Here is a 16,646-nt window from a genome sequence, read left to right on the forward strand (position 1 = left end):
GGGATAGAAAAAAATCATAGTCTGCACCAACAAAGTCAGCATTGTCTTGCAAAAGGGAAATGTTTGATAAATTTATAGAGGTTTTGTGGTTGCAGCTGTAGGACAGATAAAGGGGAACCAACAGATGTAGCATACTGGATTTTCAGAAAGGCAGTCAATAAGGTGTTGCACAGAATAGTTAATAGGTACGAAAAGGGCTCATGGAGTTGGGGCAAAAAAGAACAGGCATGAATAGGCATTCTCAAGTTGGCAGGCTGTGACAAATGGAGTGCCACAAGGATCAGTGCTGGGGCCTCAGCTATTTACAATCTAAATTAATGACATACACAAAGAAATAGAGTAATCCAAGTTACTGACAATACAAGGGTTGGTGGAAATACAAGTTGTGAGGAGAGCACAGAGGCTGCAAAGGGATATATTCAGGTTAAATGAGCGGGCAACAAGGTGGCAGATGTAGCATTATGTGAGAAATTGTGATATTCACTTTGGTCGGAAGACTGGAAAAGCAGATTATTTTTAATAAAGATGAGAAAGTTGTAAATGCTGATGTTCAGAGGAACTTCAATGCATTGGTATAAAGAAGATATTCAGAAGGAAAATGTCCACTGTCATAAAAACTAATCTGGTTCACTATGCCCTTTAAGGAAATCTGCTGTCCTTACCTGGTCTAGCCTACATTTGACTCCAGAACCTCAGCAATGTGATTAGTTTTTGAAATACCCACTGAAATGACCTAGTAAGCCACTCAGTTGTATAAAACCATCACAAACCTACAGAAAGGAATGAAACCAGGCATATTACCCACCATTGTCTTCGGCACCAGAAACAACAACAGCAAACTCAGCCTTTGCCCACCCTGTGAAGTCCTCATTACTAACAAATGGGGCTTGTGCCACTATCACTGCAGGATCTCCTCAGGGTAGTGTCCTAGGCCCAACCATCTTCAGCTGTTTCATCAATGTTTTTCCTTCCATGATAAGGTCAGAAGTAGGGATGTTCTCTGATGATTTCACAATGTTCAGCAGCATTTGTGACTCCTCACATTCTGCAGCAATCCGTGTCCATACACAACAAGACCTGGACAACATTCAGGCTTGGGCTGATAAGTGGCAGCAATACTTGCGCCACACAAGTGCCAGGCAATGACCATCACCAACAAGAGAGAATTCAACCATCTTCCTTTATCATTCAACTGTATTACAATTGCCGAATCTCCCACTATTAATATCCTGGAGGTTATAGCTGATCAGAAACTGAACCAGACATATAAATACTGTGGCTACATGATTAGGTCAGAGCCTGGGAATTCTCCAAGGTGTAACTCAGCTCCTGACACCCAAAGTCTGTCCACCATCTACAAGGCACAAGTCAGGCGTGCAATGAAATACTCTCCACTTCCTTGGATGGGTGCAGCTCCAACAACACTCAAGAAACTCAACAATATCCAGGGCACAGCAGCCCATTTGATTGGCAATCCATCTATCAACTTTAACATCCACTCCCTCTGCCACCAACGCAGTGGCAACAGTGAATACTATTGACAAGATGCACTGCAGCAATTTACCTTGGTATCTTCGATAGCACATGCCAAACCAATGGCCTCTACCAGCTAGAAGGACAAGGGCAGCTAATGCATAGGAACATGATCACCTGCAAGTTCCCCTTCAAGTCGCACACCATACTGACTTTGAACTATATCCGCTATTCTTTCACTGTTGCTGGGGCAAAATCATGGAACTCCTACCCTAACATCAGTGTGTGTGTGAACCTACACCATATGGAATGCAGCGGTTCAAGGTTGTGACTCACTACCACCTTCTCAATGGCAATTAGGGATAGTCAATAAAAATGTTGGCCTGGCCAGTGCCACCCAATTTATTCCATGATTTTTAAAAAAAAATGGCATGTTAACCTTTATCGCAAGGGGATTAGAGTGCAGGAATGAAGAAGTCATCATCAATTGTACAGAGCTTTAGCGAGACCACATCTGGAGTTGTGTTCAGTTTTGGTCTCCATATTTATGAAAAGATAAACGTGCATTGGAGGTAGTACAGTGAAAGTTTACTAGATTGGTCCCTGGGATGAGAGGGTTGTCCTATGATGAGAGGCTGAGTAAATTAGGTCTACATTTTCTGCAGGTTAAAAGAATGAGATGATCTCATTGAAACACAAAATTCTGAAGAGGCTCGACAGAGTAGAACAGTGTTGTTTCCGCTAGCTGGGGAATCTAGAGCACAGCCTTAGGATAAGAGGTCAATTATTTCTTCACTGAAAGGGTTGTGAATCTTTGGTATTCTCAACCCCAAGACTATGGATGCACCATTGCTGACTATCTTTGAGGCTGAGATCAAGATATACAGGGAGCAGGTAGGAACGTGGAGTTGAAGCCAAATATCAGCAATGATCATACCAAATGGCAGACCTGATTCAATAGGCCATATGGTCTATTCCTGGTTCTATTACTTGTGTTCTTGTTTTTAAGTTCCAATTTCAGCACGGAGCTTAAAATTAAAACAGCAGTTCAAGCACAAGTGAAATATAAATCAAACACTCAAAAGAGATAACCAAAATATTATGATCAAAAGTAACTTGCTTACTGCTTCTACTTCAGAAGGATCATACCAAACGGCAATATATGGATGCTGTAAGGCATCATCGACAGAAATTCGTTTGTCAGGATCGATAACCAGCATTTTTGATAGGAGATCTCTGGCCTGACTTACTGTAATTTAATATACAAAACAGTTTGATGATAAGATGGGTTTCTTATAATCTATCCATTTTACAAATACTTGCACTTTAATTGAACATTGTGGGAGAATTTTGTTTGTACCAACTATATCAAAATAGTAAATATTGCCTTTAACAAACCTACGCAGTTTTACGACTCTGACCAAAGGGAACAGCTTCCCTCAAGAATTTGATTTATTCATAAGATGCAACATGTAAAACATAATACTTGCTTGTTTTGAAAATGATCTTAATATTTGAAAACCTTAGAAAATAACAATTTATTTCAAACTAAATATTTTCATAAATCTATGCCATCACCTACGTCAAGATTTTAAACATTTCAAGTAGCTCATATTCCTGGTGAGGTAACCCTCACAAGGTCCATGGGGAATTACTGATTGATCTCCATGTGAGGCTCTTGAGTATTAGTTCCCCTGGTAACAGGCAGTGGCCTGCCCAGTTGGAGCTCATTACTTGAGCCTTTAATAAGGCAGGCCCAGGACTGGGCCTGCTGAACTGTAGTTCCAGGTAGGGACTAGTGTGTGTACACCACAGTAATGGTTTTACTTTGCATTCTGTAATAAACTATGTACCTTTCCAGTCAAGCTTCCTGAGTCATTACATCTGAAAGTTTTAAAAACACAAACATACACAATTCACTTGTACTTGTTCTAAATATAGTTTCAAAAAGCACAACTTACCTTTTAACTTGTCACGTTCCGAATCTGCTGGAAAAACCCAATCTGGAAACAATGTTTCAAATCCAAGCCCTGGATACTTTGGCCTATTTTCTACATAATTTCGTACAGTCGGCTGCAATTTCTTCATGAATTCTGCAGATGGCGTTCCTAGTTGTTCAATAACTTTATTCCACTGATCAATATCTGTGTCAACTAGTTCAGGAAAACTGGTTAAAAATATTTCACATCTCCCAACGTTTTAAAAAATGTGGTCACTGCAGTGTAATTCAGTTCTATTAATCCAATTTAAACCAACTTCATTGCTGTACCATCTGCTTGGGCCTTAAACCTTGAAACCTAATATTTATTGATAATGCACAACTTTAAATCAGCATTCTACATTATTCAATGCAAATGTACTTTACTGCTTCCTGCATTTATTCAGATTATATCATTTACCAGAAGCAACAAATCTAATGTCTATCCTATCAATTGGAAATATTGTACAGAAATCCCACTTGCACTTCCAGTTCCTCTGTTTTGTTCAAAGCCAGCACAAATATACTGCAATATTAAAGTTCAATCAGGAAATAAGGATCAACTAAAGCTTCACCCTGAAGAGTGCAAAAAAGAAACAGTGAGAGAGTTTAGGAGTTCCCACGTTTTAATTCTGAGGGAAGAAAATATTTATAATGTTGAAGTGTGTGCAATTAGTCTTGACTTCAAATCAATTCAGATGCTGGGAAGAAGAAATGTATATTTGCAGTCTAAGACAGAAGGTCAAAGGAGCATTGATACATTCTCCCTGGTCTCCAAAACATTTTTTTAGGAAGAATAATTTGCTTTTTTAAAAACACCTTTCACAAAGGAGTCCAGGAGCATAAAGACAAAAAATAAATACTAAGCTAAGGAGATATTAGGAGAGGTGACTAAAAGCTCAACGAGTTGGTTTTAAGGAGTGTCTTACAAAAGATCAGAAGATTAAGGAGAGTATTCCAGCAGGTAGGATCCAAGCTGGCTCAAGGTACTTACTCCCAGCAAAAGGCGGTGATGGATGCACAAGAAGTTAAGAGTCTGAAGAATACAAAGGAGAATTTTGTTTGTACCAACTAGCTGCAGGTTACAGTGAATCCATGCAGGGATTAAAATACGAGGTTAAGAAAATTATCTATAATATTATTCAGAATTGAAAACTTTGGGAACAGAATTTTGGATGACCTAAAGTTTATGGAGGACAACAGGCTGGCCATGAAAGCATTGGAACAGCTAAGTCTGAAAGCGATAAAAGAACGATGCAGGTTCCGGAAGTAAATGTAGTATGGTTAAGTGGTGGAACTGGGCCTTTGTGATGGGGTTGGAATCTTACCTTGGGTCATATAGGACCCAAGGAAGGGAGTGAACAGCAATTTAATCTAAGACAGTGACCAGGAAAGAAGATAGAATTAGTACCAAGGGTATGGAGTCTGTGACACCAAGCTAGGCATCAGAGGAGAGGCAGCTGTGGGAGACTGTGTGTCTGACTGTACCAAAAGCTGTAGAGCAGTCAGGAAGATACAGCAATCACAGAATGTAATTTGTAACTGATTAAGGAAATCTCAGTTACAGCAGAGGTAGAAAACAGATTGGAGAGAGTCAAATGTTGAGTTCTGGGAAAAAGTAGCCAGGCAGAGGTTTTAGGTTTAAGATGAAGATTGGTAAATTGAGTTGAAGAAACTGGAGCAGTGGATTTATTAGAGGGCAGTGTGTCAGAAAACTGCCTGGTGTGGTCCAGCACATCCAGCAATGGATGGCTAATCCAATTTTGTTTTAGTCTGTGTCCCTGGACTTGAGGGAGCAAAGATTTGGGCTGTACCAGAGATAAGTTGGTACAGAGAAGAAAGTAATAGATTACAATAGGATTAGGAGGCAAAACACTAGGGAGGGTAGAATTAAAGGTTGGCTTAAGGAAGGAAACATTAAAGAGGATAGGAAAGGAAAAAGGTAACAAAGTAACACATCAGTGTCTCGAGCAGCAGCCAAAATGCACATGTGAATGAACATAGAGGAGCTCCAGTCACACACTCATGCCAGAAATTTGTATGACCAATATGTCTCAATCACAAGCATGGTTTTAAAATATACAGGATCCTGGAATTATGAGACACAAAGTATGTAAGCAAGGAAGTTATGCTCAAATGTTATAAATCCCCGATAAGGCCTGAACTGGAGTATTACAATCAATTCTGGGCATCACACTTTAGGTCATTATGAAGGCCTCAGAGCAGGTGCAGAGGAAATTTACCAGCATGGCACTAGGGGATGAAAAATTAAATGCAATCAGCACAGTTCTGAGGAATGGGACACTAACGAGGCCAGAAAAACATATGTGAACAAAATTTCAACTGCTGGGCGTGGGGGTGGGGATAAAAGACACAGAACAAATCGACTGGGAAGAAGCAATGTACTCAGTGTCGGTAGCTTTAAACTTGTAACCTGAACTTCAGATTGAACCAAAATGCATCTAATATTAATGATAGTGAATTTTAAACAGAGGAAAGGAGACTGAGGAGGTGGTGGTCGCAAACTTACAGTAATCTTATGAAGCATTTGTTGCATTGTTTCACAAATCAAACATCAAAATATTCCAATTGTCAAGTTGTTATAAAGAAATTATTCAACCATAATGATATAGTTAAGAACCACAGTATTCAAAATCAGATTGTCCCTTTAAGATCTTTAACTGGATCCCTCATATCCAAAAATATCATATCGCCACTGACATTTTCAGTCTTTTTTATAAAACCAAAGAAGGCACCTAGGCAACCTGTGCACTGCCGAGGTGACACAGGCATTTTGTTTTGTGATATACACAAAGGAATTTCACCTGAATAATCCACAAAATAGATAGTGACAATATGCATATATTGAAAATAATAAATGAATTCACTGTCATAGAAACTGTGTTAAAGCAAAGACCATCAAGGAAAAGTGATTAATAAAAACGAACTATGTCAACTTCAGAAACTCAGAACATGAAATACAAAATCTTATCTATACAAGCTAACTTCTCTGCTCTTTAAGCAGTCTGTTTAGTATGTTAATTATATGTGAGTTTTATCTTCAAAGAATGTGTTCAGTTTTCCATATTTATTTTTTCTATTTTATGTTCTAAAATATGCATAAATGTTTGTTTAAAAATATTTTTGATAGTCTAGAATTAGTTATGGCCCTTCTGCTTTCTTCAATAACAGTGGTAAAAAAATAAATTTTAATACAAGTTTTCAGTATCTTGTTATAATTTTATCCTCAGGAGAAGTTCAAAGATACAGCACGACACGATCATTTTTAAGACCCCTTCAATGTATTATGTAACAACCAGTTTATTGCATTTCAAGCCACCAGAAATATTGTAATGCCAGGACAGGGGCAATCTTTCCTTAACTTGGAAGATTATCCAAAGCATCTGAAGTCTTTAATCCATTCCAGACTTCCTAATTACTGGATCTTCAGAGTGGCATCAATAGAACAAGGAAAAAAATAACTAAAGGTGGCACCTAAAGATCAAAGGTCTGATGGGTTAAGCCAACCGTGATAATCTGATTTTTTTCAGTTTGCATTGCTTACATAATAACCATCACTAAACCATGAGACTATTTTGGTGATTAGCAGAAAATGGTCTGAATTGGAGGTGCACAATGTACTGCTGAATATTAACCAAAGTAATCATAAGCATACATTGTTCACCAAAAATACACATTTTAGAGTTTATTACTGCCACCATATAATGCCAGTCTAACCAGTTCTACTTGTCCTATGTACTTTCATCTTGAAATTCCCAGAGATTTAAAATTTCTTCCAATCAGACTCAGAAAACTGGCCATGGCATTATATAATTCCAACCACACAGATACCAAACAACAATATGAAGCATGATTCAAGATAAATTGGAGTAACAGAAATAATGATATGGAAGATTTGATATCTATGCACTAGACTATCAGTGGCTTGCATGCATGTTAGAAGGAGCATTCGAAAGGACAAAAAATCCAAGCAGTCTGGTTAGTATTATGATTGTGGATAATTTGCTACGAAACACAAAATGTCAGTAAAGTGAAAAAAGTAGAGCAAATTCAAGTTTTCAAAGATTATGCTCTTTACGTTTTCAGATGAAACCTAAAATTATGGTTTCTCCTTTGCATTTAACTGGCCATTTTGAAAGGACAGCTATGTAATCCCACTAAACTATACTGTACTCAAAACAGGACATTTATCATTTGCATTTCACAAATCTGAAACAACTTAGCATGAAAGACCATGAGATAAAATAGATACTTAATGCCAATGCTTAAGCACTTCAACTTGCAAGTTATCATTTTTAAATAAAACTTCTACAACAGAGTGTGGCGAATTATACTTACAAAATACAGTCCTTAGAAAATAATTTTATTTCTTCAGTGAACAGGGTCAACCTGATATTTGGATAACTCAAGTGCTCCTTTCTGTGGACATCAATTAGCTTTAGAAGCTACTTCTTGCTCTCTTTTGTTGGATAAAGATAGTTTTTTTTTAAGAAAGAGAAAATGTGTTTTGCACAATGTGTAGAAGGAGCAAAGTATTGATGTACTTAGAGAGGGTATTAATGTAATGTAGGTAACAGATTTAACAACAAGTAAAAATCAAGACACGTACAGAGAGCATTGCTAGAAGAAAGGTTCAAGAATGACAAGTTGGGAAAATAATGAAAAATAACTAAAATAATGTACTTCATCTTAAAAAACATCAAAATCAGGAAAAAGTAATGATCTTTTTGCTCTTAACATATATGGCTTTAGATTCAAGCATGGCTGGGGAAGGATACGATCAGTGCCCTGGAATAGCACAGAACCTTTCAGCATTTCTCCCATGATGCACCCCACTGACCAGATATCAACTGAAAATAAAATGAAATGATGGATAATTACCATGCCATTCAGAAAATGAGAACCACAACAAGAAAAATATGTACTGAAATTTACATAATGTGACAATGATACGGAATATAATCCAGCAGTAACAAATTGGAGGGTTTGGGAATTGTATACCAGCAAGCCCAGTACACTTCCATTTTATGTATGTTTTATTTAAAAAGCACTTAAGGTGGATGAACAAACTTTCTTTTCTCATGTGCAAGGATACAGTCCCTTCCAGGAAACAGGATTTTGTGGAGAACCATTTCTGCCATAATGCAACCAACAGACCATAAATCCACTATATGGTTTAGGTGGGTAAGATTAACAGAAAAATGAAAAGGAAATGCTATTTAACACGCTGCTACATAACTGTACAAAATGCAACCAAAAGTGCTACAACGGCACTTAACATAAAGTCAGTCATTCCTTTTAAGAACGAACTGCGAAAACTTAAATTTGTCCGTTTTGAGTTTTGTGACTTAATTTTGTTTAACGATTAAGCAACTGTTTTAGTATATTCATAAAATAGAACAAATTATACAAAACAGGATTTTTTAAAAAGGCAATCATTGTATCATAAGAGTTGAAGTTTACAGGAAATTACATCTGAACGTTTTTTGAATTTTAGTTTTAGAAATAAAAATAAAGGAACATCAAAATTCTCTAACTGAATCTGCCTACTTTTAACATTGGACAGTTGGAATCAGATTCAAAATGATTTTTTTCCTGCATTCTGGCATGTCTGTTTATTCTACAAGTACATTAGTTTTTTTGAAATGTAAAGGTGTACTTCAAATTCAACTGGAATCTTTCAAAAATGAATTCAGCTGTGAGACTACATGGCAGAACTGCATAAAAGTACACAGAAAGAATCAAGAGTACTGCATCTTGTTAAATCGAATTGTTTGAAAAGTTCATCGGGAGGCACATTCCATTTTTTATGAACATTATGAACCAACATCAGTGTATTTTTAGTTTAAGAATTTTTTTAAAATCCTGGTAACTTTTTGAAAATCAGGTTACATTAGCATTGATTCCAATACTGAAACTGGTATTTCACATAATAAATATTAGTGTAGTATGAGGCCTTGTTAACTGGAGTATTCCCTCCCCTCCCCCCCACCCCACTTCCATCATGAGATGATCTTGGGCTTCCTAAAGAAAGAATGTTGCAATTTTAATGCTGTCTCTTCCTCAGTTTCTTAAAGAGGTGCGGCATCATCAGTACTCCATTATTCCTATTAAATAAGCTGCCAGAGAATTACTGGGATAAATTTGTACCATTAGCAAGACTTCTTGGCCAGCAGCACAATATAACTGGCAGGTGTCCAAGTACTTTTTGAGAACTGGACTTGATTACCATGCCACTATCAAACGATGGGTATCAAATGGGTGTCTTACTGCAGCTCACCAGCTCATACCTGGCCAAGGGCAAGCAGCCCAAAGACTGACTAGGTTGGATGCAAGATAGACAGAGACATGGAAGTGGGGGATCTACGCAGCCTGCATTGTTTTGTGGCCTCCTGGTCTACAAATGGTTTTGAACTGTCTGTTTTAGTCTCTTTCAGCTCCACACAGTGTCTCCCAAAAGGGTAATATGTCATAGGGCCCTGATTTTCATATTAGCCTCCCACCTGAAACAGACAAATGCATCAGCCTCTGTCCAAATATCAGTGGCTGGATTGATAGTGGGAACATCACAATTTCTGCAGCACTTTTGTCCCATTTCCATCCAGAGTTAGTGCAAATCTCTCCTCTTATTTCCACACATATTTTCCTCCTAATCAGTTGTTTAAACATAACCACAACAATGAGAACTAATGGCCCAACTGAGAACTGGTGGCCCAACTGACTTGGTGTGCTTGTTCACCCAGATGGTATAAGAGAGCTAAATTATCAACCGTACTCCAATCATTAATATACAGCATTTCAACAATGGGGCAATACCATATGTGTGCTTTCCCAGCTTGGATGCTTCTAATTTGGTTTTTGGGGGATTAAAATTTCAAATTTGCCTAAAGAGAAGCTGTGGAGAAAATTCAAGGGGGAGAAAAGAAAAATTGATAGAGCAAGACTGAGATGATGGGATAGATTTTCAACTTGCTATAGTTACGAATTTACATTTGCACCATATCAGTTTAATGTTTAGCTCATGTCTTCCCTTTAAGTTGAATCACTGGGCGGGATTTTATGGCCTCGCTGTCCTGAAACCATAAGATCCCGCTCGGGATCAACAGACCTCCCCATGGTCTGCTCCTTGCCCGCTTCAATTCGTATGACGGGCAGGATGGTAAAATTCCAGCCACTATCTCTGTTACAAAAAACGTTTGTTTGCCAAAAATTGGTTAAAAATTGCAATTCAACCGTTGTGATCATAAAATTCAAATTCTGCGCTGAGTAGGCTAATATCAATCAGGGCAAAAATTAGATGTGGCTTCAACCTCCCCAAGCTGGGAGAGCAAGGGCTCAAAGGTTTTTGTTCCTAATAACTCCAGCTGAAAAAACAGATTAGGATCAGCTGCAATGACTACCAACAAGAAATGGCTACCTGGGTGATCTTCTCCACCACTACAGGCACCAGTGGAACCACAACCAACAAGAAGAATTAAAGCTTCAGGAAAGGAAAAATACTGCAAAAAGGTGACTCAAGAATTCATACCAAATACACGTTCATGTCTTCAAACATGTAGCCTGTTTTACAGTTTAGCTTACCATTTTCCTTGTATCCCATTCCTAGGATAACTTCAGGTGCTCTATAATAACGTGTCACTACATATGGGGTCATCATAAAATTAGTACAGGCAGTTCTTGCCAGTCCAAAATCTAGGATTTTCAGAGTGCAATCTGACTTTACTACTATGTTGCTGGGTTTCAAATCCTGTTGTAATCAAAAAAAGAAACACTTAAAAAGATAGTATACAGCAATTCATCAGTTTAAAGTACTCAATTCAATTTTTAAACAGCATATGACTTCAAGATGAATTGGAAAAATCAAACTGGCAAAAGTAGCCATGAGGAAGAATTCATAGAGTGTATTCAGGACAGGAGAGGAGAAATAACACAATAACTATCATTAGGAAAAAAAGTACTAACGCAACTAATGGGGCTAAAGGCCGATAAGTCCCCTCGACCTGATGAGTTGCATTCTAGGATATTAAAGGAAGTAACTACAGCGAGTGGATGCACTGGTAATAATCTTCCAAGAATCCTTGAATTCTGGAAATGTCCTAGGGGGCTGGAAAACTGCCAATGTAACACCCTTACTCTAAAAGAGAGGGACACAAAAAGGAGGTAACTAAAGGCCAATTAACTTAACATCTGTCATTGGGGAAAAAGTTGGGAGTCCGTTTTAAAGTTTGTAATAGCAGAGAATTTAAAAATACATAATATAACCAAGGTCAGCATGGCCCCACGAAGGGGAAATCATGCCTAACAAATGTATAAGAATTCTTTGAGGTGATAGCAAACAGGGTAGATAAAGTGGAACCAGTAGAGGAATAGACAGGTAAAGTGAGTGGGCAAAAACTTGGCAGATGAAATATAATGTTGGAAAATGTGAAGTTATGCAGTTTGGTAGGAAGAATAAAGAAACTGAGTATTACTTAAATGGAGAGGGATTTGGGGGGTCCTTGTGCTCAAGTCAAAAAAGCTATGCAAGCTAATCAGGTAATAGGGAAGGCAAATGGAATGTTGGCCTTTATTTCAAAGGAAATGGAGTACAATAGTAAAGAAGTCTTACCAAAACTATACAAGGCACTAGTTAGAGCACACAAGGAATACTGTGAACAGTACAGGTCCCCTTATCTAAGGAAAGATATACTGACATTGGAGACTAGAGAAGGTTCAGTAGGTTGACCCCGGGTAAGGAGGATTTTCTTATGAGGAGAGGTTGAGCAGGTTGGGCCTGTACTCATTGGAGTTTAGAAGAATGAGAGGCATCCTTGAGACATATAGGATGCGCAGGGGGCTTGACAGGGTAGATGTTGTTTCCCCCTAGAGTCGAGAACCAAGATGATATAATCAGAGTAAGGGGTCACCCATTTGAAAGGGAAATTAGGTGGAATTTCTTTTCTCAGAGGGTAGCGAATCTGTGGAATTCTTTACCGCAGGGAGGTGCAGAGGCTGGGTTGTTACATATGTTCAAGGCTGAGACAGATAGATTTGAACCAGTAAGAGAAACAAGGATTATGGGGATAGGAAAGTGGAGCTGATGATTGTCATATCAAATGAGTCATGATCTTACTGAATGGCACAGCAGGCACGATGGACCAAGTAGCCTACTCCTGCTCTTACGTTTTATGGTCTGAAGCATACCTATGATTCAGACTACAAACTAGATTTTTCTGTGGTATTAGAGAAAATCAATAAGCTGTTTCATATGCTCACAATCTATTAAAAATGCAGTGAATTATACCAACTTTTTAGCAAAAAATTATTCAAACAGTTATTTGGTAGTACAGAATGAGTATTGCTGAAACAAAAGAGGAATGCCAAAGCTTTGTCTTGAATTCATTTGGACACTTTGAAGAATACCAGTACAAGGGGTAAACAATAATTTATTCTGTATGAGAAGGGAAATGCTGATTTGTGGCAAGTGAGCTCAACCACTCAACATTCTCTTCTCATACAGAATAAATTAGGTGTGCAGATCACCAACAACTTGTCCTGGTTCCTCCATGCGGACGCTATAGTCAAGAATGCCCATCAATGCCTCTACGTTTTCAGGAGACTACAGCTCTCACCAACTTTGACAGATGCATCTAGAAAGCATTCTTTCCGGTTGTATCATAGCTTGATATGGCTCCTGCTCTGTCCTAAACTGCAATAAGCTACAAAGGGTCGTGAATGAAGCCCAGTCTATCACTCAAACCAGCCTCCCATCCACTGACACAGTTTACACTTCCCGCTGGCTCGGAAAATCAGCCAGCATAATCAAGGACCCCACGTGCCCCGGAAATACTTTTTCCCACCTTCTTCCGTCGGGAAAAAGACACAAAAGTCTGAGGTCACGTAACAACCGGCTCAAACACAGCTTCTTCCCTGTTGCCATCAGACTTTTGAATGGACCTACTTCGCATTAAGTTGATCTTTTCCTACACCCTAGCTATGACTAACAATACATTCTGCATTCTCTCCTTTACTTCCCTATGTACAATATGCTTTGTCTATATAGCGCACAAGAAACAATATTTTTCACTATATACTAATACATGTAACAATAATAAATCAAAAATAAATTTTTGTTTTCCCTTTATACTGGTATTCTTGTGAAGTGTCCTGATGAATGCAAGACAAAAAGTTTCAACATCCCTCTTTTTTCAGCAATACTCGAGAAAATGATGTATTCATCACATATGTTCAAACACACAAGAACTTTTGCCACAACACAACGACATGCTTTGTCACATACATTATGTGCTCCCAAAACGGAATAAATTAAAACCCTGAATACCTACTCTGTGGATAATGCCAGCTGAGTGAAGGTGCTTAATACCACATAACATCTGGTATAGAAGATAGGACATTCTCTCATGGTCTAGCTCCATATGGATAACCTGGCACAAGTTGGCATCCATCAATTCCATAACCAAGTAACTACAGAATACAGAATTAACATTACAATGTTTATATATTTCATGAGACACTAGTCTTTCACAAGGAAATTTCAAAATCTATTACCTTTGTCACATTTTATTCAAATACTTACACATCTTGGAATTCTTCTAAAGACTTCTGTGGTGTAAATACATTTAACAAACTAATAATCTGCAAGAAGAAATTTAAATTATCAGTCTTATTCAGAATTGTTATAGCTGTACTACCTCCACAGTGCTCACTTTATCGATGAGGGATTAACACACAGTTCCAAATAGTCATATTGGACTCAAGACATTAACTCTCTTTCAATAATAAATAAAAGCAAATTACTGCGGATGCTGGAATCTGAAACCAAAAGAGGAAATGCTGGAAAATCTCAGCAGGTCTGGCACCATCTGTAAGGAGAGAAAAGAGCTGACATTTTGAGTCCAAATGACCCTTTGTCAAACTTTCTTTCTCTCTCCACAGATGCTGTCAGACCTGCTGAGTTTTGAGCATTTTCTGTTTCTATTTCAGATTTCCAGCATCCGCAGTATTTTGCTTTTATATTACTACACATTCCCTGGCTACTCAACATGAACATTACAACATGAACACTCAAAATGCAAAAGTCATGCAGTGCACATTTCTGAAACAAGTTGCATGCAAAAGGAGCATTAAAATTATTTTCTGTGCACTCTAACAGAAAGGTAGACTGAGTATCGTTAGGGATTCAATTCTGTTCTCTTGCACTGTTTTAAACTTGGTAGTTGAAAGACTGAGAAAATTTGGCGCGAAAATTTTTAAAACACTTTGTCTTTGTAAAGTTTTATTTTCATTTACTTCTACTTGAATTATAGGAGTCGCTAACTATCCATTCCACTGCCATAATTACTCCAGTCCATTTCTTTCAGCTGTGTGCGTCTTCAGTGTATCTTTGCATGTTTATACTTAGGAATCTAAAGTGACTCAATGATTTTTGCGCAATAATACTTAGGAAATCAAATTAAGCAAGTGGATTCCTGAAATTAAATTAAAGTTTTGTGAAGAAAACCAAAGGATTAGATAACTGCAGAAATCTAAACAAAGAACAAACAGGTTTCAAGAAAACGCACACGAGCTTGAATTTTAAACCCAAAATTGCAGTGCGCAAGTCACAATAATTTTTTTAAACCATTTTTACAAATCATATATACAAGTAACAATAATGCACTATTTAATTGTGCTAATTTTCAAACCTGTGGATGCAAAACAAATATTCTGTATTACTGTAATTTCACTTTAGCTGTTCACCATCTTTAACTTGCGCAAGACAATGGAATATTACAGGAATATCTTTGGACTCACATTTTTATGATTAACACACTTAAGAAGAACAAGCTCTCTGTAAGCTCTCTTTGCATGAGTTTGGTTCTGGAAAGGTCTACTGAGTTTCTTAACAGCAACACTTCCATCAAGTACACTATCATATGCAGCACTGTAATTGAAAAAAAAGTAAGTTAAATTTTTCCTACATATAAAAGCTGAGAAAAAAAGTAACTTAAGATATGTATCTTTCAGGAAAGGGAAAACATATAAATCGGTAGAGAAAGGTCCAAGCTACAGAGCAACATAGCAATAATGGAAGGGGATAGAGTTTTAATGATAATAGTAAATCAGGGAAAACATCAAGAAGTCATAAATGAAGACATTTTACCTGAAGGCATGAAGCATTTGAAACAAGATCAAGAAAAGAAATGGCATAAACAGAGAAAATGGGTTTGATCTAATAATAGCCATTTTGGAGAGGTGGTTACATGGTGAACAAGGCTACAAACACATTACTCCAGTGTATGGATGCTTCAATAAGACAGGCAAAATGGAAAAGCAAGGTGGGGAGGCAGAAATTACCATGATACTAAAGAATGAAAGGACAGCAATGAGAAAAAATCTTGGCTCATACATCAGCAAGTAGAATCAGTTGGGGTGGAGGTAAGAAATAAGGGGGGGGGGGGAAACAATGGTGGCAGTAGTCATACTGTTGGCTACAGTACTGACCACAAGAAGAGCTTGCAACAAAGGTAATACAATAATCATGGAAACTTTAATTTGCATATAGATTGGACAAACCAAATTGGTAGCATGGAATGAGAAATTTATGGAATTCCACTTTATAGAATGCATTTGAGACATTTCCCTACATTAAAAACTCATGGAAGCAACCAGGGAACAGGCCATTTTAGATTCTGCCTTGTGAGAGGAGACTGGGCTAATTAGTAATTTCATGTCACAGAATCCTCTGGGGAAGATGAAAAATTTCACATCGAAAATAGACTGGTGAAGTACTTGGCCCAAAATAAGAGTGTTTAACTTAAATAAAGACAATTTCATAGGTACAAGAGGCGAGTTGATGAAGGTGCTTCGGCAATCAGTTTAAAAAGTAGAATTGTAGATAACCTGGTCATAAACATAATTATCAACAAATACACATTGAGAGAAATAAAAACAATGAAAAATTGATCTATTCATGACTAAAGAGATTTAAGGTTAGCATTAGACTGAATCTTATAAGTGCAAAAAGTGTAGTAAATATGAGGATTGAGAGATTTCAGAAACCAGAAAAGAATGGCCAAAGATTGATAAAAAAACAAAAAATGGGAATGAGTGTAGACAGGATCAGAGGCAGGCCGGGTCAAAAATGAGCCCCATTGGTCAGCATGTTTGTTCCTCAATTCCATTCTGCCTCCCA

At 37.6% G+C, this 16,646-nt stretch overlaps 1 protein-coding gene across 5 annotated transcripts in view; it reads right to left on the reverse strand.

Moving 5' to 3' along the window:
- Positions 1–16,646, reverse strand: part of LOC144505115 (mitogen-activated protein kinase 9) — a 64,580-nt gene that overhangs the window by 34,204 nt on the left and 13,730 nt on the right. For all 5 annotated transcript variants that reach the window (XM_078230979.1, XM_078230977.1, XM_078230982.1 and 2 more), the window contains exons 3-9: positions 15,266–15,395; positions 14,049–14,107; positions 13,798–13,936; positions 11,054–11,219; positions 8,251–8,322; positions 3,435–3,617; positions 2,598–2,722 (exon numbers count right to left, since the gene is read on the reverse strand). In XM_078230979.1, the coding sequence (XP_078087105.1) occupies positions 2,598–2,722; positions 3,435–3,617; positions 8,251–8,322; positions 11,054–11,219; positions 13,798–13,936; positions 14,049–14,107; positions 15,266–15,395 (874 nt within the window). The remainder of the gene's footprint in view (positions 1–2,597; positions 2,723–3,434; positions 3,618–8,250; positions 8,323–11,053; positions 11,220–13,797; positions 13,937–14,048; positions 14,108–15,265; positions 15,396–16,646) is intronic.

The sequence above is a fragment of the Mustelus asterias genome, chromosome 16, assembly GCF_964213995.1.
Source record: "Mustelus asterias chromosome 16, sMusAst1.hap1.1, whole genome shotgun sequence".
NCBI lineage: Eukaryota > Metazoa > Chordata > Chondrichthyes > Carcharhiniformes > Triakidae > Mustelus > Mustelus asterias.